At 41.6% G+C, this 21,930-nt stretch overlaps 1 protein-coding gene across 5 annotated transcripts in view; it reads left to right on the forward strand.

The window, feature by feature from the left end:
* The window catches only part of AGO4 (argonaute RISC component 4), a 53,470-nt gene that overhangs the window by 14,317 nt on the left and 17,223 nt on the right, over positions 1–21,930 (forward strand). For all 5 annotated transcript variants that reach the window (XR_004184172.1, XM_009204706.4, XM_031666873.1 and 2 more), the window contains exons 3-15: positions 2,325–2,445; positions 4,774–4,955; positions 5,141–5,277; positions 5,388–5,522; positions 6,214–6,301; positions 10,182–10,329; positions 10,567–10,686; positions 10,812–10,940; positions 11,200–11,333; positions 12,740–12,924; positions 14,524–14,683; positions 19,742–20,057; positions 20,193–20,327. Coding sequence is in view for 4 of the 5 variants with exons in the window: in XM_031666873.1 (XP_031522733.1) it covers positions 2,325–2,445; positions 4,774–4,955; positions 5,141–5,277; positions 5,388–5,522; positions 6,214–6,301; positions 10,182–10,329; positions 10,567–10,686; positions 10,812–10,940; positions 11,200–11,333; positions 12,740–12,924; positions 14,524–14,683; positions 19,742–20,057; positions 20,193–20,327 (1,990 nt within the window). In the remaining variant the exon portion in view is untranslated. The remainder of the gene's footprint in view (positions 1–2,324; positions 2,446–4,773; positions 4,956–5,140; positions 5,278–5,387; positions 5,523–6,213; positions 6,302–10,181; positions 10,330–10,566; positions 10,687–10,811; positions 10,941–11,199; positions 11,334–12,739; positions 12,925–14,523; positions 14,684–19,741; positions 20,058–20,192; positions 20,328–21,930) is intronic.

Below are 21,930 nucleotides of genomic sequence, written 5' to 3' on the forward strand. Positions count from 1 at the left end.
GTTTTACAAGGTTGCTGTGAAGATTAATTAAGGATAGCGGGGAAAGTAGCTCTTTACTGTAAAACTTTTTGATCGTAATTTAAGAATGTAAGATGAGGCCGGGCGCGGTGGCTCAAGCCTGTAATCCCAGCACTTTGGGAGGCCGAGACGGGTGGATCACGAGGTCAGGAGATCGAGACCATCCTGGCTAACACGGTGAAACCCCCTCTCTACTAAAAAAAAAATACAAAAAAATTAGCCGGGCGAGGTGGCGGGCGCCTGTAGTCCCAGCTACTCGGGAGGCTGAGGCGGCAGAATGGCGTGAACCCGGGAGGCGGAGCTTGCAGTGAGCCGAGATCGCGCCACTGCACTCCAGCCTGGGCGACAGAGCGAGACTCCGTCTCAAAAAAAAAAAAAAAAAAAAAAAAAAAGAATGTAAGATGAGAAATTACTCTTTTCTAGTGTAAAAATGTATAGCTCTTAAGTTAGCTCTTCAAAATGGAGATTGTACGATACCACATCTCTCCATCAGTTTTTTTCAGTCGCATGATTTGGTTCGTAAACATGACTTTCCCACAGATTTCGTTTCTGGTAATATAAATGTGTTAGCTAGTTGTGATGTATTTTGGCTTTTAAGATATTGTTCCCACGTATGAAACTCACTAACATTGCTAAGTCAAAGCACCTAACTTTTCATTGACTCTAGCATTCAAAAATCTCACAAACCCTGGTCTGTCCATATCTTAAACGCTATACACCACTTTTTTTGCCGCTGCATTTATTCCACAGCCTGTGTACAGTGTGATCTGGCATATATGCAAGAACACTTAAGTAAAGCTCTGGATGCTTGATTGAGAAAAATACTTTCATTCTAAAAACAAAGAAGCTATATTAATCATTTTGAAAAGAGAATATTTTACAACATTCCCTTGTCTACACTGCTTGGAATAAGCACTTTGGAATAAGACAATAAATCACTAGCATAAGGCAAAGGGGTTGACTTATTTGTTTGTGTATCATGGATCTTAGATTTACTGATCCTCAGATTTTTGAATTCCTGCTGATTCTCTTTCTCAAAATGAATATACCTGGATAAGGATTTTTTTTTTTTTTGACAGAGTTTTACTCTGTTGCCCAGGCTGGAGTACAGTGGTGCAATCTCAGCTCACTGCAACCTCCTGGATTCAAGCGATTGTCATGCCTCAGCCTCCCAAGTACCTGGGATTACACCATGCCTGGCTAAGTTTTGTAGTTTTTTAAAGTTGAGACTGGATTTCACCATGTTGGCCAGGCTAGTCTTGAACTCCTGACCTCAAGTGATCCACCCGCCTCAGCCTCCCAAAGTGCTGGAATTGCAGGCGTGAGCCACTGCACCCAGCCAGGATATTGATTTGATGAAAAACTTATCGTCAGTGATGTACCTCTGTGTCAAACTTAGATATGTAAGATGGGTTATTCTTTTTTTTTTTTTTTTGAGATGGAGTTTCGCTCTTGTTGACCAAGCTGGAGTGCAATGGTACGATCTTGGTTTACCACAACCTCCGCCTCCCAGGTTCAAGCGATTCTCCTGCCTCAGCCTCCCGAGTAGCTGGGATTACAGGCACCCACCATGCCCAGCTAATATTGTATTTTTAGTAGAGACAGGATTTCACTGTGTTGGTCAGGCTGGTCTCGAACTCCTGACCTCAAGTGATGCATCCACGTCAGCCTCCCAAAGTGCTGGGATTACACTTTTTTTTTTCTTTGAGACGGAGTCTTGCTCTGTCACCCAGGCTGGAGTGCAGTGGTGCGATCTCAGCTCATTGCAAGCTCCGCCTCCTGGGTTCACACCATTCTCCTGCCTCAGCCTCCTGAGTAGCTGGGACTACAGGCGCCTGCCACCACGCCCGGCTAATTTTTTGTATTTTTAGTAGAGACGGGGTTTCACCGTGTTAGCCAGGCTGCTCTCAATCTCCTGACCTCGTGATCTGCCCGCCTCGGCCTCCCAAAGTGCTGGGATTACAGGCGTGAGCCACCGCGCCCGGCCCCAGCCAGGTTATTCTTATAAGGCTGTGTTTATCATAGGAGAGGATTTTGGAAAGAGGAGGTTGAGAGGATACTATAAATGTTATTCTCGCTTTCCTTTTATTCCCCACTTCTGATATCATCTTATAGTTGTTTTTCTTCACTTGTTGCTACCTTTCTTTAGTTAACTATTTTTTAAAGTACTCGAATCAGTTGTAACCTTAACTCTTACTTTTTCCAAGTAATACTGAACCAAATTTAAATGATTAAGGTATGATGATGCTTTTCTTACTGTGCACCATTTCTGAAAGCTAATTGCCATTATCTCCATTACTGTGAAGGGAGGTAGTAGATACAATGGTGCGGCACTTCAAGATGCAAATATTTGGTGATCGGCAGCCTGGGTATGATGGCAAAAGAAACATGTACACAGCGCATCCACTACCAATCGGACGGGATAGGGTAAGTGTTAAAAACAAGAAATACTTAGTTCATTTAGTAGTAATTATACATGACAAAAATGTTTCCTTTTCTTCCCAACACCCACAAAAAAAGATGAATGTTTGAGGTGGTGATATCCTAATTACCCTGATTTCATTATTACACATTGCATACAGATATCAAAATACCACATGTACCCCAAAAGTATGTACAACTGTCATTTCTCAGTTTTAAAAAATCTGTATGTGAGCAGAAAGAAAAGTTTCTCTAATAACACATCAATCCTTAGAATTTTTTTTTTTTTTTTTTTTTTTTTTTTGAGATGGGATCTCGCTCTGTTGCCTAGGCTGGAGTGCAGTGGTTTGGTCTCTGCTCACTGAAACCTCTGCTTCCCAGACATGATTCTCCTGCCCCAGCCTTCTGAGTAGCTGGGATTACAGGCATGTGCCACCATGCCTGGCTAATTTTTCTTTTATTTTTTTCCTTGAGAGATGGATCCTTGCTCTATCGCCCAGGCTGGAGTGCAGTGGCGCAATCTCAGCTCATTGCAACTTCCACCTCCTGAGTTCAAGTGATTCTCCTGCCTCAGCTTCCCAAGTAGCTAGGACTATAGGCGTGTGCCAGCACGCCCAGCTCATTTTTGTACTTTATTAGTAGAGATGGGGGTTTCACTATATGTTGGCCAGGCTGGTCTTGAACTCCTGACCTCAGGTGATCCACCCACCTCAGCCTCCCAAAGTGCTGGGATTACAGGCATGAGCCACCATGCCTGGCCTTAATTTTTTTTTTTTTTTTTTTAATAGTACAGACGGGGTTTCACCATGTTGAACAGGCTGGTGTTAAACTCCTGACCCCAGGTGATCCACTGTCTCAGCCTCCCAAAGTGCTGGGATTACAGTCATGAGCCACCGTACCCGGCCAGAGTTGTTTTTTATAGTGATGATAGATTTGTTATTTTGTCCATATTCTCTTGTCTCAGTTAACTGATAATTGAAAATGAGATGAGCATTAGGATTTAGGTGGATTATGTCATCTTTACATAATTTCTAACATTAACCATGTGCTTTAACAAAGAACTACCTGAATCTGAACAACAGGGTTTTGTAAATTATAGAAAACTATATAATACTCACTTATGAAAATAGATTATAATAGCACAATACTTTTTTAAATGTTTATTTTTTTAAATTAGAAAAGTACTGTGTGAACATATGCTCATAATAAACTTATCCAGACAATCTAGAAATGCTGTGATTTACTGCCTCCCCCACTTATCTGCACCCTCACTTCCATTTTCCTTTTCAAAGGAAACTACTATAGTAGTTTGGTATGTATCTTTTTAGATATGTTATGTATATTAGCTATTTATACATATGTTGATGCATATTCTTACTGTTTTGCATGTCATTCTAGGATTTGCTTTTCATTTAACAATATGTCTGAAAGATCTTTCCATTTCTATACATTTATATCTACCTTATTTTTTTCAAATTTGTTTTTTATTGTTGTAAAATAATATATAATATAAAATTTACTATTTTTGGCTGGGTGTAGTGCTTCACCCAGCCAAAAATCCCAGTGCTGTGCGAGATCAAGGTGGGAGGATTGCTTGAGGCTAGTAGTTTGAGACCAGCCTGAGCAACACAGGGAGACCCATCTCTACAAAAAAAAAAAAAAAATTGTTTTAATTAGCCAGGCCTGGTGGTATGCACCTGTAGTTCCAGCTACTCGGGAGGCTAATGTGGGAGGATCCCTTGAGCCCAGGACTTTGAGGCTAGAATTAGTTATTATTGCACCACTACACTCCAGCTTGGATGACAGAGCAGGACCCTGTCTCAAAAAAAAATTACGATTTTATGTTACAGTTTAATTGCATTATGTACATTCACATTGTTGTGCATCCATCATCACTATGCATTTTCAGAACTTTTTCATCATTCCGAACAAAAACTCTGTACCTATTAAACAATAATTCCCCATACGCTACTGTCTCTGGTCCCTGATAACCACTGTTCTACTTTCTATCTCTTTAAATTTGACTATTCAATGTACTTCATAGAAATAGAATCATGAAATATTTGCCTTTTTGTACCTGGCTTGTTTTATTTAGCATAATATTTTCAAGGTTCATCCATGTTGTAACATCTACCTTGTTTTTTCACTACTGTATAATGTTACATATTAAATTATTCCCCTTCTCATGGACACTTAAGTTGTTTCCAATGTTATGCAATTATAAAAAATGTTAAAAGAAATATCCTTATGCGTATATCATACTGCATATTCTTGGGATCTTTCCCACAGCCATTGTAAACATTTATGCTTGTATTCATGTGTTTTTTTCTTTAGGTTGATATGGAGGTGACTCTTCCAGGCGAGGGTAAAGACCAAACCTTTAAAGTGTCTGTTCAGTGGGTGTCAGTTGTGAGCCTTCAGTTGCTTTTAGAAGCTTTGGCTGGGCACTTGAATGAAGTCCCAGATGACTCAGTACAAGCACTCGATGTTATCACAAGACACCTTCCCTCCATGAGGTTAGTACTTTGGTTTGGATTATTTTCCTACAAATGTCAGACTTTTTTGGTAGATTGCACTGGAGCCATTGAAAAATGTCTACGTAAGTCATAGTTCAAATTTGATTTCAGCTCCCAGAGTTGAGAGTGAAATGAAGGAACTTTCATATGTTTAATATGACACATGCAAACTCTTGTTTCTTCAGGTACACCCCAGTGGGCCGTTCCTTTTTCTCACCCCCTGAAGGTTACTACCACCCTCTGGGAGGGGGAAGGGAGGTCTGGTTTGGTTTTCATCAGTCTGTGAGACCTGCCATGTGGAATATGATGCTCAACATTGATGGTAGGATGGAACTCTCTTTATCCAATAACTCTTTGGGCTGGTTTTTGTTTGTTTGTTTGTTTTGGCCCTTCCTTTTTACCTGAAGTTAAGCATCCTTCTCTGTTTGTTAGTATCTGCAACTGCTTTCTACCGGGCTCAGCCTATCATTGAGTTCATGTGTGAGGTTTTAGACATTCAGAACATCAATGAACAGACCAAACCTCTAACAGACTCCCAGCGTGTCAAGTTTACCAAAGAAATCAGAGGTAAGTGTTTGCATTAATGTAGTCTTGGAGAAGCAGCTCAGCATGCTGCAAGGAGCCTGTGCTCTGGAGTCACACAGACCTGGGCTTCGGTCTCAGGCCAATCAGTTCTATCAGTGGGACCTTGGTCAAGTTCCTTAACCACTGTGAACCTTAGTGTATTCATCTCTAAGGTAAAGATAATAATATGTACCTTGTAGAATTGTTGTGAGAATTAAATGCAATTAGGTTTATAAAGCTTTCTAGCATAGTACCTGTCACATATCAGGCACTCAGTAAATGCTACCCTTACCCACTTAAAAACTTCCATTTTAATAGAATAACATAAATTCATTTATTACCCTTCTGGAATTTCTTTTCTTCTTTACTTGTTATTAGTTAGCTTCCCTCACCAGAACATAAACTTCATGAAGCTGTCTCCAGACCTGAAAATAAGTGTCAGAACATAGTTGATGCTTAATAAATATTTATTGGATGAAATAATAAACTAAAGTAGATTGAGCATCTTAGGTCATCTGAGTTCTAATTTATTCTGCTTAGCTCAGGTTTTTTGCCTATAATGATGAAATTGTCCCCATATTCTTGGAATTTTTATCCTGTACAATGTCATGACATTTTGAAGACAACATTTGAATCTGTTTTTGTCACTATGATTTTAATTAACTGATGTTTTGCCTTTTAAAAAAAATTTCAGGTCTCAAAGTTGAGGTGACCCACTGTGGACAGATGAAACGAAAATACCGAGTTTGTAATGTGACTAGACGGCCAGCCAGTCATCAAACGTATGTTAACCATATCTAAAATAATACAATTACATTTTTAGTAACGGAGCTACTGTAATCATTTAAGAAATTGGTTATTGGCTGGGCGCAGTGGCTCACACCTGTAATCCCAGCACTTTGAGAGGCTGAGGTGGGTGGATCACGAGGTCAGGAGTTCAAGACCAGCCTGGCCAAGATGGTGAAACCTCGTCTCTACTAAAAATACAAAAAAAATTGGCCAGGTGTGGTGGCAGGCACCTGCAATCCCAGATACTTGGGAGGCTGAGACAGAGAATTGTTTGAACCTGGGAGGCAGAGGTTACAGTGAGCCGAGGTCATGTCACTGCACTCCAGCCTGGGCAACAGAGCGAGACTGTGTCTCAAAAAAAAAAAAAAAAAGAAAAGAAAAGAAATTGGTTATCTTGGCCGGGCGCGGTGGCTCACACCTGTTATCCCAGCACTTTGGGAGGCCGAGCCAGGTGGATCACCTGAGGTGAGGAGTTCAAGACCAGCCTGGCCAACATGCTGAAACCCTGTCTCTGCTAAAAACTACAAAATTAGCCAGGCTTGGTGGCAGGTGCCTGTAATCCCAGCTACTTGGGAAGCTGGGGCAAGAGAATCGCTTGAACCTGGGAGGTGGAGTTTGCAGTGAGCTGAGATCACGCCATTGCACTCCAGCCTGGGTGACAGAGTGAAACTCCATCTCAAAAGAAAAAAAGAAAGAAATTGGTTATTTCATACTGAAATTTTCAAGATCACCAGAATCTTTGATTTTAACACGAAAGTTTTAAAACATTTTCTGAATATTTTTGGTAGAGATATTTATAAAACACATTCCTTGCCTTTAATTCGATTTACCTCTTAAGTAGAATATGTTAAACATAGATTAACGTTTATTTAATCTATGTTTTTATTTAATGATGCAGAGTCATTATAAGCTTTTTTTATTATATTGTTGTCATTCTTTTTTTTTTTTTCTTTTGAAGACAGGATCTCACTCTGTCGCCTCCTAGGCTCAAGTGAACCTCCCACCTCAGACTTCCAAGTAGTGGGATTACAGGCGTGCACCACCACACTCACCTAATTTTTTTTGTAGAGGTGGGGTTTCGCTATGTTGCCCAGTCTGGTCTTGAATTCCTGGGCTCAAATGGTTTGCCTGTCTTGGCCTCCCAAAGTACTGGTACTACAGGTGTGAACCAGCATACCCAGCCTACTGTTGTAATTCTTAATACATGGCCCAAAAGATCTATTAAGGCCTAGATATCATATAAGGCTGTCAGGAGAAGACATATATATATATATAAATAAGTAAAATATATGATAAAGACATTTTATATATATATAAGTATCTTCTAAAAAAAATATGCACTCACGTATATATATAGTGCTTGCCACCATCATGGCCCACTGCAGCTGCAACTTCCTGGGCTCAAGCAATCCTCCTACCTTAGCCTCCTGAGTATCTGGGACTACAGGCATGTGCCACCACACCTGGCTAATTTTTGTATTTTTAATAGAAATGGGGTCCCACTTTGTTGCCAGACTGGGAGAAGACATCTATTGCTTTGTGTTTTGTGTGGATTTCTCTCCCTCCCTTTGTAGGTAGCTGTCACTTCTTATAGCTGTTGGTGTCTATGGCATCTTCCAGCAGCATACTCCTTTCCATTTCCCCAATCTCATTTTCCTAATCACCCAACACTTCTTGTTTTTTTTTTTGGCTTTTTTTTTTTGAGATGGAGTTTTGCTCTTGTTGCCCAGCATGGGGTGCAGTGTCGCGATCTCTGCTCTCTGAACCTCTGCCTCCTGGATTCAAGTGATTCTCCTGCCTCAGCCTCCCGAGTAGCTGGGATTACAGGCACCTGCCACCATGCCCAGCTACTTTTTTGTATTTTTGGTAGAGATGGGGTTTCTCTATGTTGGCCAGGCTGGTCTTGAACTCCTGACCTCAGGCAATCCACCCGCCTTGGCCTCCCAAAGTGCCGGGATTACAGGTGTGAGCCACTGTGCCCGGCCCATCACCCAACACTTCTAATCTACTGAAAACTGTGCCTCAGTGAGACCCTATATGTGAAAGTGCTTTAAAAATTTTATCTGTATCTTATTCTTGTAATCAAGATCATGTCTGACATAAACATAAATATTGGCTCTTCTAAATAAAGAGTTAAATATACAGTATACACTTTACTACATTTACATTATTTTGGTTACTCAGAGCCCCCCACACACACACCTTTTTTTGCTTATATTCTAGTCTGACTTTGTTTTAGATTCATGATTCTTAATTTTCAAACTTTAGTGCATATCAAAATCACCCAGAGGGCTTTGTCCAGATAAGTGAAATTTTCAGGTGGCTTCTGGACAAATAAAGTGTATTATTTCAGTCTGATTTGAATAAGTTCTTCAGTATGACCTCATGTACACACTACATGAATTTCTTAAGAGTAGTAAAGTGGTATTTCATGTATTATTTATATTATACCATTGACTTCTTTCTCAGAAAAAAAAAGTTGCCAAAACCTTATGAAGTCACTGTTGAGAATTGTAGCATTTTGTTCTTTTCATTATTTAATTATTTCACATAACCCTGTCAGAATAATTAGACCTATAGACGTATGTAATCTTTGCTGAAAGATTATAACTCATATATTTAAATATCACATAGATGACCCTTACTGCACCATTACTTTGTAATGCTGTGGCAGTTAAGAAAGCAAGATTAACAGGCTGGGCACGGTGACTCATGCCTCTAAATCCCAGCATTTTGGGAGGCCGAGGCAGGCAGATCACTAGAGGTCAGGAGTTCAAAACCAGCCTGGCCAACATGGTGAAACCCTGTCTGTACTAAATATACAGAAATTAGCTGATCATGGTGGCAGGCGTGGTGGCAGACGCCTGTAATCCCAGCTACTCGGGAGGCTGAGGCAGGAGAACTGCTTGAACCTGGGAGGCGGAGATTGCAGTGAACCAAGATGGTGCCATTGCACTCCAGCCTGGAAAACAGAGGGAGTCTCTGTCTCAAAAAAAAAAAGATCGACCTTTGTTTTTTAAGTGACTGATGAAGGTAGGAATTATTAGTGGGCTTTGTTTGTTTATTGTTTAGAAAAGATAGAATTTGGCTGGGCACAGTGGCTCACGCCTGTGATCCCAGTACTTTGGTAACCTGAGGTGGGCAGATCACTTGAGGTCAGGAGTTCGAGACCAGCCTGGCCAACATGGTGAAACCTCGTCTCTACTAAAAATACAAAAATTACAAGTGGTGGTATGCACTTGTAATCCCAGCTACTCGGGAGGCTGAGGCAGGAGAACCGCTTGAACCTGGGAGGCGGAGATTGCAGTGAACCAAGATGGTGCCACTGCACTCCAGCCTGGACAACAGAGGGAGTCTCTGTCTCAAAATAAAAAAAAAATTGACCTTTGTTTTTTACGTGACTAATGAAGGTGGGAATTATTAGTGGGCTTTGTTTGTTTATTGTTTAGAAAAGAAAGAATTTGGCTGGGCATAGTGGCTCACGCCTGTAATCCCAGCACTTTGGGAGGCCGAGGTGGGTGGATCACTTGAGGTCAGGAGTTCGAGACCAGCCTGGACAATGTGGTGAAACCCCATCTCTACTAAAATTACAAAAATTAGCTGGGCATGGTAGCACATGCCTGTAATCCCAGCTGTTTGGGAAGATGAGGCATGAGAATCCATTGAACCTGGGAGGTGGAGGTTGCAGTGAGCTGAGATCATGCCATGCACTCCAGCCTGGGCGACAGAGTAAGACTCTGTCTCAAAAAAAAAAACAAAAAACCAAAAACAAACAAATAAACAAACAAAAAAAAAAACCAGAGAAAGAAAAAGAAAATAGAAGAAAAGAAAGAACTTGAAGAAATATTCTAAAAAAGACATTCTCTCCTATAGTTTTCCTTTGCAGCTAGAAAACGGTCAAGCTATGGAATGTACAGTAGCTCAGTATTTTAAGCAAAAGTATAGTCTGCAGCTGAAATACCCCCATCTTCCCTGTCTCCAAGTGGGACAAGAACAAAAGCATACATACTTGCCACTTGAGGTAAGTTAAATTTTCTTTTGCCAATTTGCTGATCTCTTGAATGAGTATATATTTTTAAGTAGAGTTCTAAACTAGTGGTGAAATTTAGTGTTAATTTCTAAAATATTTTTGGCAAATGATTTCACTATATAACCAAATTTTAATTTTTTTGGAAATGGAGGATGTAAGATACGGTTTAGCAAAGGTTTAAGATGTAGAACCCTTTACACAAACCAATCTCTCTTTGTTTCTTGGCAGGTCTGTAATATAGTGGCAGGACAGCGATGTATCAAGAAGCTCACAGACAATCAGACTTCCACAATGATCAAAGCTACAGCAAGATCTGCTCCTGACAGACAGGAAGAGATCAGTAGACTGGTCAGTAAGGCATGGTCTTCAAGATGAGCTAGCTTTGAGATAACAAGAAACAAAAGAATAGAAAACTCCTCCTGGGACACAGTTACTCTCTGGTTTTTATATATGCAGGCTTTCCTGTTCTTTAGGTGAAGAGCAACAGTATGGTGGGTGGACCTGATCCATACCTTAAAGAATTTGGTATTGTTGTCCACAATGAAATGACAGAGCTCACAGGCAGGGTACTTCCAGCACCAATGCTGCAATATGGAGGCCGGGTAAGCTTTTTATTTTATTCAGCAAGCTTCTTCCACAACCAGTCAAAAAGAGAATCATCCAAGGTTTTTCTACTCTGCCACTACTAAATTTACCCATAGTTTTATTCATTATTGCCTTTTGTATTCTGGCTCATACCTAATAGAATTTTGTTTATTCACTCATCAACAGTAAAATGGCCTTAGATTGTAATGTCTTTTCTCTTTTCTTTTGTTTCTTCTTCTTCTTCTTCTTCTTTTTTTTTTTTTTTTTTTTTCAAAGAATAAAACAGTAGCCACACCCAACCAGGGTGTCTGGGACATGCGAGGAAAGCAGTTTTATGCTGGCATTGAAATTAAAGTTTGGGCAGTTGCTTGTTTTGCACCTCAGAAACAATGTAGGGAAGATTTACTAAAGTGAGTATCTTCATATTTTCAGCTTAGTAATATCCCTTCCAGATATGAAAATACTGTCTTTATGTGAATGTGCTGTGTACACTGGCACTAAATCCCTGACTCCCATAGTGACACCATCTGGCTATACGAAAAAGACCTTGTATTATAGTAATTTGCAAACTTGGGAATTACATTAAGAATCTGACTCAGCTTCCTTACATGTAGAGCAAAAATATTTGAGTAACAAGGCGGAGGCAATGCTGGTTGGCAAATTCTTGAGTTCTTATTGAAGCTTCCTTTGGTACTAATTGTATCTTTTCAGCTAAAATTAAAAACTACCTTAGTTTTAATCATTAAAATTTACTAATGAGCTTGTTTTATCACAAGGTCTCTAGGTAAGAGTAGGTTCACGTCTTACAGATGCAGCTATCTATATAAAAGTAGTAGTTAGTGGCCGGGCGCAGTGGCTCACACCTGTGATCCCAGCACTTTGGGAGGCCGAGGTGGGCAGATCATGAGGTCAGGAGATCAAGACCATCCTGGCCAATGTGGTGAAACCCCGTCTCTACTAAAATACAAAAAATTAGCCAGGCATGGTGGTGTGCGCCTGTAGTCCCAGCTACTGGGGAGGCTGAGGCAGGGGAATCGCTTGAATCCAGGAGGCAGAGGTTGCAGTGAGCCGAGATCTCGCCACTGCACTCCAGCCTGGAGACAGAGCAAGACTCCATCTCAAAAAAAAAAAAAAAAAGTGAGAAGAGTGAAACAAATTTAAGAAAAGGGAACTAGAGTGAAAGAAAGGAATTCTACAAAATATTGGCAAATGCACCAAAGGAATGTTCTGAAAGCTTTATACATAGATTGAAGTAACTTCTTAAATCTAAAATTTAAAACTTCAAAGTGAATTTCGCTTTTTTTAAGTGATAATTTCTTTTGATATTTTTATTGAACCAAATCTGTTCCAAGTTTGAATGTAGTGCTAAATACACTGATTTTGTAACAGCATGTTTCTGTGTTCTCAGTTGAGTACAGGCTTACCCAGCTATTTCTGTACCAGGCTTACCAAAATGCATGTTACCTGAAATTTTGACCCTGCTTTTCTTCAGTCTGGAATATTGATTTGAATGTTTAAAAGATCTTTAAACAGTAGTGCTATTCTAGTTCAGCTGGGCATAATTATTTAAAAATTTCAATTGATAATCTGATAGCTTAGTAATACAGATTCTTTTCTGTTTAATTGCAACTTAAATCACAAGTTTAATTGCAATTGCCAGTCCATTTTCGGCAACCAGTTAAAGATTTTTATTTATTTGTTCATTTCTAAATTTGGCTAAGAATTTACAAAACTGAAGGAAGTATTTCAGAGGAAAATGAATGCTAGAAATGTACTCTGAAACGAAAAAACTGTGCTACTGGTTCTATTTTAACAGGAGTTTCACTGACCAACTGCGTAAAATCTCTAAGGATGCAGGAATGCCCATCCAGGGTCAGCCATGTTTCTGCAAGTATGCACAAGGTGCAGACAGTGTGGAGCCTATGTTTAAACATCTGAAAATGACTTATGTGGGCCTACAGCTAATAGTGGTTATCCTGCCTGGAAAGACACCAGTATATGGTATGGACCCTTTTAATGCTGAATGAGGGATGATTTCAAGCAGTAGATACAACAGTCAGGATAAGCTAGGTTATGCTGCAGTCACAAACCTCAAACTCTCAGTGGTTCACAACAACAAAGATTTGTTTCTTGCTCCTGTTATGCATCCACTGAAGGTAGACTGCCGCCTCTGCTCTGTGTCATCATGTCATCTCCACTTGGGGACCCAGCTTGGCAGAGCAGCTGCTATTTAGAGTGTTGCTGGCCACACATTTTTTTTTCTCTCTGCAACTCCTTGGCCACAACCAGCCATATGGCCTTACCCAACTTGCGTGGGAGCAGTGGGGATGGGGGTTGAGAATGTAGTGTGATACTACCATAGTCCTGGAAGCTGAGAGAACTGGAAATATTTGGTGAAAAGCACTTAGGAATATGAGAGTGAGGAAGAGTGCCACTTCCAGAAGAGGATTTGCTTAGTTTGTATCTATTATAAGAAGAATGATACGAAGTTATTTTGGCTATCATTTAAGTAAGGGATGTAGGAACTATTATTGTTGTTGAGACAGGATCTCAGCTCTGTCACCCAGGCTGGAGTGCAGTGTCATGATCACCGCTTATCTCAGCCTCAAAATCCCGGGCTCAAGTGATTCTCCCATCTCAGGCTCCCAAGTAGCTGGGAGTACAGGTGCCCACCACCACGCCTAGCTACTTTTTGTATTTTTTGTAGAGACAGGGTTTTGTCATGTTGCCCAGGATGGTCTTGAACTCCTGGGCTCAAGCCATCCACCTGCCTTGGCTTCCCAAAGCGTTGGGATTACAGGCATGGGCCAGCACGCCCAGCCAGTTTTAAACTTCTTTTTTTTTTTTTGAGGCAGCGTCCTGCTCTGTCATCCAGGCTGTATTGCAGTGGCACGATCTTGACTAACTGCAGCCTCTGCCTCTTGGGTTCAAGTGATTCTCCTGCCTCAGCCCCCCAAGTAGCTGGGACTACAGGCGCATGCCACCACACCCAGCTAATTTTTGTATTTTTAGTAGAGATGGGGTTTCACCATGTTGGCCAGGCTGGTCTTGAACTCCTGATCTCAAGTGATTCACCCGCCTTGGCCTCCCAAAGTGCTGGGATTACAGGTGTGAACCACTGTGCCTGGCCCCAGTTTTAAACTTTATAAAATGTCTTTAACCTTCTTTCTACAGTTATCTCTAGTACTTAGAGAAACAAAAAAAAAAAGCAAAAAAACAAAATAAAATAAAATTCAAAGGGCCGGTGTGTGTACTGAGAGGGAGGAGCTGGGAAGATTGATTCTTTTGCTAAATCAGTCATGTGGGAAGAGGCGCATCAAGGAACTGAGCAAGTCATGGCAGGCAGTACAGAGAATAAAGGAAGCAGGCTGGCTGCAGGGCCTGCAGGAGGGAAAAAAGGAGAGAAGGGAGGGCCTATCCAAACACAGGGAAAAATTGCCCTGGGGGTTTAGCAGATAAAAGGAAGATACATGAGAAGCATCTAGCACAGTGTACAGTATATAGTAGGTTATAAAGTTAATGTGTGGGGTTTTTTTCCTTTTGCTTTTAGTAATTAAGAGACCATTTAAACATGTTAAAATTAATAAATTATTTTTGTAGCGGAGGTGAAACGTGTTGGAGATACCCTTCTAGGTATGGCCACACAGTGTGTCCAAGTAAAAAATGTAGTGAAGACCTCACCTCAAACCCTTTCCAATCTTTGCCTGAAGATAAATGCAAAACTTGGAGGAATTAACAATGTGCTTGTGCCTCATCAAAGGTAAGATTCTGAATGCTTTCCCCACTTTTGTTTAAGATCTAACTTACATAATTTACAGGAAAACACACAAATATATATGCATCTAGATTACCTTTTCTCTTGTATATATGTGCACCCATATACCCAACACCCAAATAAAGATATAGAACATTTCCAGCACCCCATCAGACTTCCTTATGGCCCCTCCAAATAGATAACCCCCACAAGTGACCACCATTCTGATGTCTGTCAGTTATCTAGATTACTTTTGCCCATTTTTGAGCTTCATATAAATGGAATCATACAGTATGTACTATTTTGTGTCGGTCTTCTTTTGCTCGACATTATGTCTGTGAGATTCATTTGTGTTGTTGCACTTAGGAGTAGTTTATTCTTTTTCATTGTTGTGTATTATTTCATTACATGAATAAACCACACAATTTTAATTTATTCTACTATTGATGGATATTTTCATACATTCATTATACAATTCTACATTTTTGGTGAACTGAAATACTCTTTCTCTTGTGTGGAATTCCAGGAGTGTAATTACTGAGTTACAGAGAATACATATGTTTACTATTAATAGATATAGTCAAATAGTTTTCCAAAGTGGTTGTACCAGTTTACACTTACACTGAGAGTTCTAGTTGCTCTATATTCTTACCAACACTTGGTAGTATCAGTCCTTTTAATTTTAGCCATTTTGGTTGGGGATAATAGTATCTCATTATAGTTTTAATTTGTATTCCCTTGATGAGTAATGATGTTAAGCACATTTCCATATGCTCATTAGCCATTTGGACATCTTCATTTGTTTTTTTTGTTTTGTTTTGTTTTGAGATGGAGTCTCACTCTGTCACTCAGGCTGGAGTGCAATGGCATGATCTTGGCTCACTGCAGCCTCCACCTCCCAGGTTCAACCAATGCTCCCACCTCAGCTTGTTGAGTAGCTAGGATTACAGGTGCACACTACCATGCCCCACTACTTTTTTTGTATTTTTAGTAGAGACAGGGTTTCACCATGTTGGCCAGACTGGACACGAACTCCTGACCTCAAGTGATCCGCCTGCCTCAGCCTCCCAAAGTGCTGAGATTACAGGCGTAAGCCACCGCACCTGGCCTGTTTTGTTTTCTGGGACAAGGTATCTGTCTTCCAGGCTGGAGTGCAGTGATGTGATCATGGCTCACTGAAGACTCAAACTCCTGGCCTTCAACTGATCCTCCCACCCCAGCCTCCCATGTAGCTGGGACTACAGGCTCATACCACCATGCTCAGCTAATGTTTTTATTTTTTGTAGAGATAGGGTTTTGTCCTGTTGCCCAGGCTGGTCTAGAACTCTTGAGCTCAAACAATCCTCCTGCCTCAGCCTCCCAAAGTGCTGGGATTACAGGCATGAGCCACCATGCCTAGCCTGAACATCTTCTTTTATAATGGACCTGTTCAGTCCTTTGCTCATTTTTTTATATTGGGTTGTGAGTCTTTTTTATTAATTTGTAGTAGTTCTTTGTGATTTCTGTTCCTTCACAAGATACAGATATCCTATAGGCAAACAGGATAGGCAGATTATCTTGTCCTAGTCTGTGTTTTGCCTTTTCACTCTCATACATTGTGGGTTTTCTGTTTTTTCTTTTTAAGACAAGCTCTCACTCTGTCACCCAGGCTGGAGCACAGTGAGGCAATCATGACTCACTGCAGCCTCCATCTCCCCAGCTCAAGCGATTCTCCCACTTTAGTCTCCTGAGTAGCTGGGACTACAGGAATGTGCCACCATGCCTGCCTATTTATTGATTGATTGATTGATTGATTGATTGAGACAGAGTCTCACTCTGTCACCCAGGCTGGAGTACAGTGATGCAATCTTGGCTCACTGCAACCTCCGCCTCCTGGGTTCAAACAATTCTCGTGCCTCAGCCTCCCAAGTAGCTGGAATTACAGGCGTACACCACCATACCTGGCTAATTTTTGTATTTTTAGTAGAGACAGGGCTTTACCTTGTTGGCCAGGCTGGTGGTCTTGAACTCCTGACCTCAAGCGATCGGCCCACCTTGGCCTCCCAAAGTGCTGGGATTATAGGCATGAGCCACTATGCCTGGCCTTAAATTTTTTTTAGAGATGAGGTCTTGCTATGTTGTCCAGGCTGGTCTTGAACTCCTAGGCTTAAGCGATCCTTCTACCTCGGCCTCTCAAAGTGTTGGATTTATAGGTGTGAGCCACCATGCCTGGTCAACAGTGGCTTTTTGATGAACAGAAAATGTTAATAGGACTGCGTTGAATCAATCTTTTTATGTTCTTTTAAGAAACCCTGTCTGCCCCTCCCTTCATAGGTTTTGTTTGTTTGTTTGTTTAAATTTGAGTTTGTCAGATTGACTCTAGAGTAAACAAACACCAAGGCAAGACAGGGATATGCTGGCTGGAAATTGGGAGATTTGAGCATTGTTACTCATGTGAATTTCTAGTATCTCTGGGCCTCAGTTCCTTATCTATCAAGATAATAATATCTGCCTTGTTAACTTGAAAGTGTTGTTTCTCTGTGAAATCCTATGTGTGAAAGTGATTTGAAGAGTTAAATTTGGGGCTGTAGTGTTAGTCATTGCCATACTTGAAGATGAAATTGAGTGCCTTGCTCTTATACAATCATATCACAATTCTTTCTTTTTTTAAAATTTAATCTTACCATATTTTGTCAACTTGATTAATTGATTTCTTGTTTCTTATTTATTTATTTATTTTTTTGAGACAGGGTCTCACCTTGTCACCCAGGCTGGAGTGCAGTGGCACAATCTTGGCTCACTGCAAACTCCACCTCCTGGGCTCAAGCAATCTTCCCACCTCAGCCTCCCAGCTAGCTGGGACCACAGGCGTGCACCACCATGCCCAGCTTATTTTTTGTATTTTTGGTACAGACGAGGTTTCTCCATGTTGCCCACATTGGTCTCAAACTCCTGAGCTCAAGCAATCCACCCACTCAGCCTCCCAACACAGTTTTCATTTTTGTCCTTGAATGAAACTTCTAGGTAAATAAATCCCTCCTTAAACATTAGTGATGAGATATATGGGACATAGGGGAAGTTAACCTAAAGTCTGTCTTCATTTAATTTTACCCCAAACAGGCTGGGCGTGGTGGCTCACGCCTGTAATCCCAGCACTTTGGGAGGCCGAGGCGGGCAGATCACAAGGTCAGGAGATCGAGACCACGGTGAAACCCCGTCTCTACTAAAAATACAAAAAATTAGCCGGGCGCGGTGGCAGGGGCCTGTAGTCCCAGCTACTCAGGAGGCTGAGGCAGGAGAATGGTGTGAACCTGGGAGGCGGAGCTTGCAGTGAGCCGAGATTGCGCCACTGCACTCCAGCCTGGGCGACAGAGCAAGACTCCGTCTCAAAAAACAAACAAACAAACAAAAATTTTACCCCAAACATTTGAGACAATATAGTGTAGTGGCTTAGAGTGCATACTTTGGCGTTAGACTTCTTGGGTTGGGATTCCAGCTTTTCCACTCCTAGCTGTGTGATCTTGGGAACATTCTTTATCCTCTTATGTCTTATTTTTTATCTGGAAAAATTGAGATAATAATTGTACCACCCTCATAAAATCGTAAGGACTAAATGAGTTAACACATGTGAAGTGCTTAGCATAGTGGCTGATACATTGTATATGTAAGCTGTTATGTATATGTATGTTGCCTATATATGTCCACTGTTATTAACTTCTCTGTGCCAGGCTTATGTTCTGTGATAATACAGAGAGATAAATGGGACACAGCCTCTTCTCCCATGGGACCTCACCTTTAGTACCTGTTATATGAGATTGTCAAGTATGGGATGCCTCTTAAATTACACTTGAAGAATTAACACTCACAGTCCCAAATCCTACCTTTAAGAATTTATCCCAGTTACCTGGGAGGCTGAAGTGGGAGAATCACCTGAGTCCGGGAGGTTGAGGCTGCAGTGAGCTGAGATCATGCCACTGCACTCCAGCCTGGGCAACAGAGTGAGACCCTGTCTCAAAAAAAAAAATAAAAAAGGATATTGTTTTGTTTTGTTTTGTTTTGAGGTGGAGTCTTACTTTGTCACCCAGGCTGGAGTGTAGTGGCGTGATCCTGGCTCACTGCAACCTCCACCTCCTGGGTTCAAGTGATTTTCCCGCCTCAGCCTTCCAAGTAGCTGGGATTACAGGTGAGCGCCACCATGCCTGGCTAATTTTTTTTTTTTTTTTTTTTTTTTTTTTGAGACAGAGTGTTACTCTGTCACCCAGGCTGGAGTGCAGTGGTGTGATCTCAGCTCACTGCAACCTCCACCTTCCCGGTTCAAGTGATTCTCCTGCCTCCACCTTCCAAGTAGCTGGGATTACAGGCACACACCACCACACCTGGCTCATTTTTGTATTTTTTAGTAGAGATAGGGTTTCTCCATGTTGACCAGGCTGGTCTCCAACTCCTGACCTCAGGTGATCCTCCTGCCTTGGCCTCCCAAAGTGCTGGGATTACAGGCGTGAGCCACCGCGCCCGGCCTTTTTTCTTTTTTTAAAGACAAGGTCTTGCTCTGTCACCCAGGCTGTAGTACAGTGATGTGACACAGTACAGTGGAGTATATAGTACATAACTTACTGCAGCCTCAAACTCCTGGCCTTAAATGATTTTTCTGCCTCAGCCTCCCAAGTAACTGGGACTATAGGCAGGTGTTGCCACACTGGGCTTTCTTATTTTTTATAGAGACCTGGGTCTTGATATGTTGCCCAGACTGGCCTTGAACTTCTGGGCTTAAGCAGTCCTTCCTGCTTGACCTTCCAAAGTGCTGAGATTATAAGTATGAGCCACGGTGTCCAGCCTAGGTCCTGTTTTTTCAATCTTCTCTTCCTACTCTTATAGAAGAGCCATGCTCACTTCTTCAGTCAGTCCAGAGTCACTGTACTGGGTGACATCAATATTCAGTGGTCCGTAGTGTTCTTTCCCAATGGGCTTAAGTCTTTGTTCTCTCTTATAAGGTTATATCTGATTATATCTGGTGATATAATCTTGCTAAACTCAAACATTTTCATTTATATGTCTGAGTGGCAACATCTCCTTAAATCTGAGCAGGCCCTCGGTGTTCCAGCAGCCTGTCATCTTCCTGGGAGCGGATGTCACACACCCCCCAGCAGGGGATGGGAAGAAGCCTTCCATTGCTGCTGTGGTTGGCAGTATGGATGGCCACCCCAGCCGGTATTGTGCCACCGTTCGGGTGCAGACTTCCCGGCAGGAGATCTCCCAAGAGCTCCTCTACAGTCAAGAGGTCATCCAGGACCTGACTAACATGGTTCGAGAGCTGCTGATTCAGTTCTACAAGTCCACACGCTTCAAACCCACTCGGATCATCTATTACCGTGGAGGGGTATCTGAGGGACAAATGAAGCAGGTACTCTTATTATCCCTATTGCCCTTCGGGACCCCTAGAAGTCTGAGGGAGATTCCTCTCATCTGCCATTCTGAGTAGATCTGAGAGATACTAGGCAAATTCTCAATTAAACATAATTCCATTTCTGTCTTCTAGGTAGCTTGGCCAGAACTAATAGCAATTCGAAAGGCATGTATTAGCTTGGAAGAAGATTACCGGCCAGGAATAACATATATTGTGGTGCAAAAAAGACATCACACACGACTCTTCTGTGCAGATAAAACAGAAAGGGTAAGAAGATATAGTATAAGCTTTGTTATCTGAGGCTCTGGCAAGTGATTATATATATACTTATATATGCCATTTTAATACAATTTTTTTCTTAAAAGCAGAAATGCCTGATAATAATTTAATAAATACAATAACTGCAGTTGGGTTTAGATGACCAATTCTGAATGATACGAGTTTTGAGACTGAATATTTTATTTCTCTCGTATAACAGAAATGCTGATTTATCGAGTTGTTTTTGTGTGGGGAGCCGTAGGTCAGAAACATGCCAGGTACATTGTGATGATATAGGCAACCTTCTAAGGGGTGGTTTTATTGTTACTTTTTGCTGCACAGTTCTAGGGTATAAAGAAGAATTTATCTTCCAAATAATTTTATATCAGCATAGGACAACCCCCAGACTGTGGACTGGTAACAGTCTGTGGCCTGTTAGGAACCAGGCTGTACAGCAGAAGGTAAGCAGTGGGTGAATGAGCATTACCACCTGAGCTCTGCCTCCTGTCAGATTAGCAGTGGTGGAACAGTTTCATCCCAAACCATCTCCCCCTACTCCCCCACCCCATCTATGTAAAAATTGTCTTCCATGCAACGTGTCCCTGCTGCCAAAAAGCTTGAGGACTGCTGGCATAGGAGATTGTTAGGGCACAAACTTTGAATATTTATAGTGTCACACTTAAACCGCAGTCAAATTACTCAACTTCTCTAAGCCATATGTTCTCATCTGTCAAATGTGGTTAAGAACAATATCCAGGCTGGGTGTGGTGGCTCACGCCTGTAATCCCAGCACTTTGGAAGGCCAAGGCAGGTGGATCACGAGGTCAGGAGATCGAGACCATCCTGGCTAACATGGTGAAACTGTGTCTCTACTACAAATACAAAAAATTAGCCGGGCGTGGTGGTGGGCGCCTATAGTCCCAGCTACTCGGGAGGCTGAGGCAGGAGAATGGTGTAAACCCGGGAGGCAGAGCTTGCAGTGAGCTGAGATCCGGCCACTGCACTCCAGCCTGGGTGACAGAGCGAGACTCCGTCTCAAAAAAAAAAAAAAAAGAAAAAAGAACAATATCTGGCCAGGTGCTGTGGCTCACACTGGTAAGCCCAGCACTTTGGGAGACTGAGGTGGGTGATCACTTGAGGTCAGGAGTTCGAGGCCAGCCTGGCTAACATGGCAAAACCCCGTCTTTAATAAAAATACAAAAATTAGTTGGGCATAATGGTGCATGCCTGTAGTCCCAGGTACTCGGGAGGCTGAGGCAGGAGAATCACTTGAACCCGGGAGGCAGAGGTTGCAGTAAGCCGAGATTATACCACTGTACCCCAGCCTGATGACAGAGCAAGACTCTGCCTAAAAGAAAAAAATAAATAAATAAAACCCAAAACGCCTCTAATCCCCAGACATTTCAGATAGAGAATGCCCAACCTATAGTATTAATAGAGAATTTTGCTTCTTTGATATTTTTAATGACTTTGCTTCATCTTGTCCAGGCTGTCTCTCATCCACCCCTAGGAAGACCAAGTCTTTCTGTTGCCTAATCATGTAATCTTATTTGCCACTCCCATTATTTTCTAGTACCCTCTAGTTTTTTTGTCTCTAATCCTAGAATGAACT

Source organism: Papio anubis, chromosome 1, assembly GCF_008728515.1.
Source record: "Papio anubis isolate 15944 chromosome 1, Panubis1.0, whole genome shotgun sequence".
Taxonomy (NCBI): Eukaryota; Metazoa; Chordata; class Mammalia; order Primates; family Cercopithecidae; genus Papio; species Papio anubis.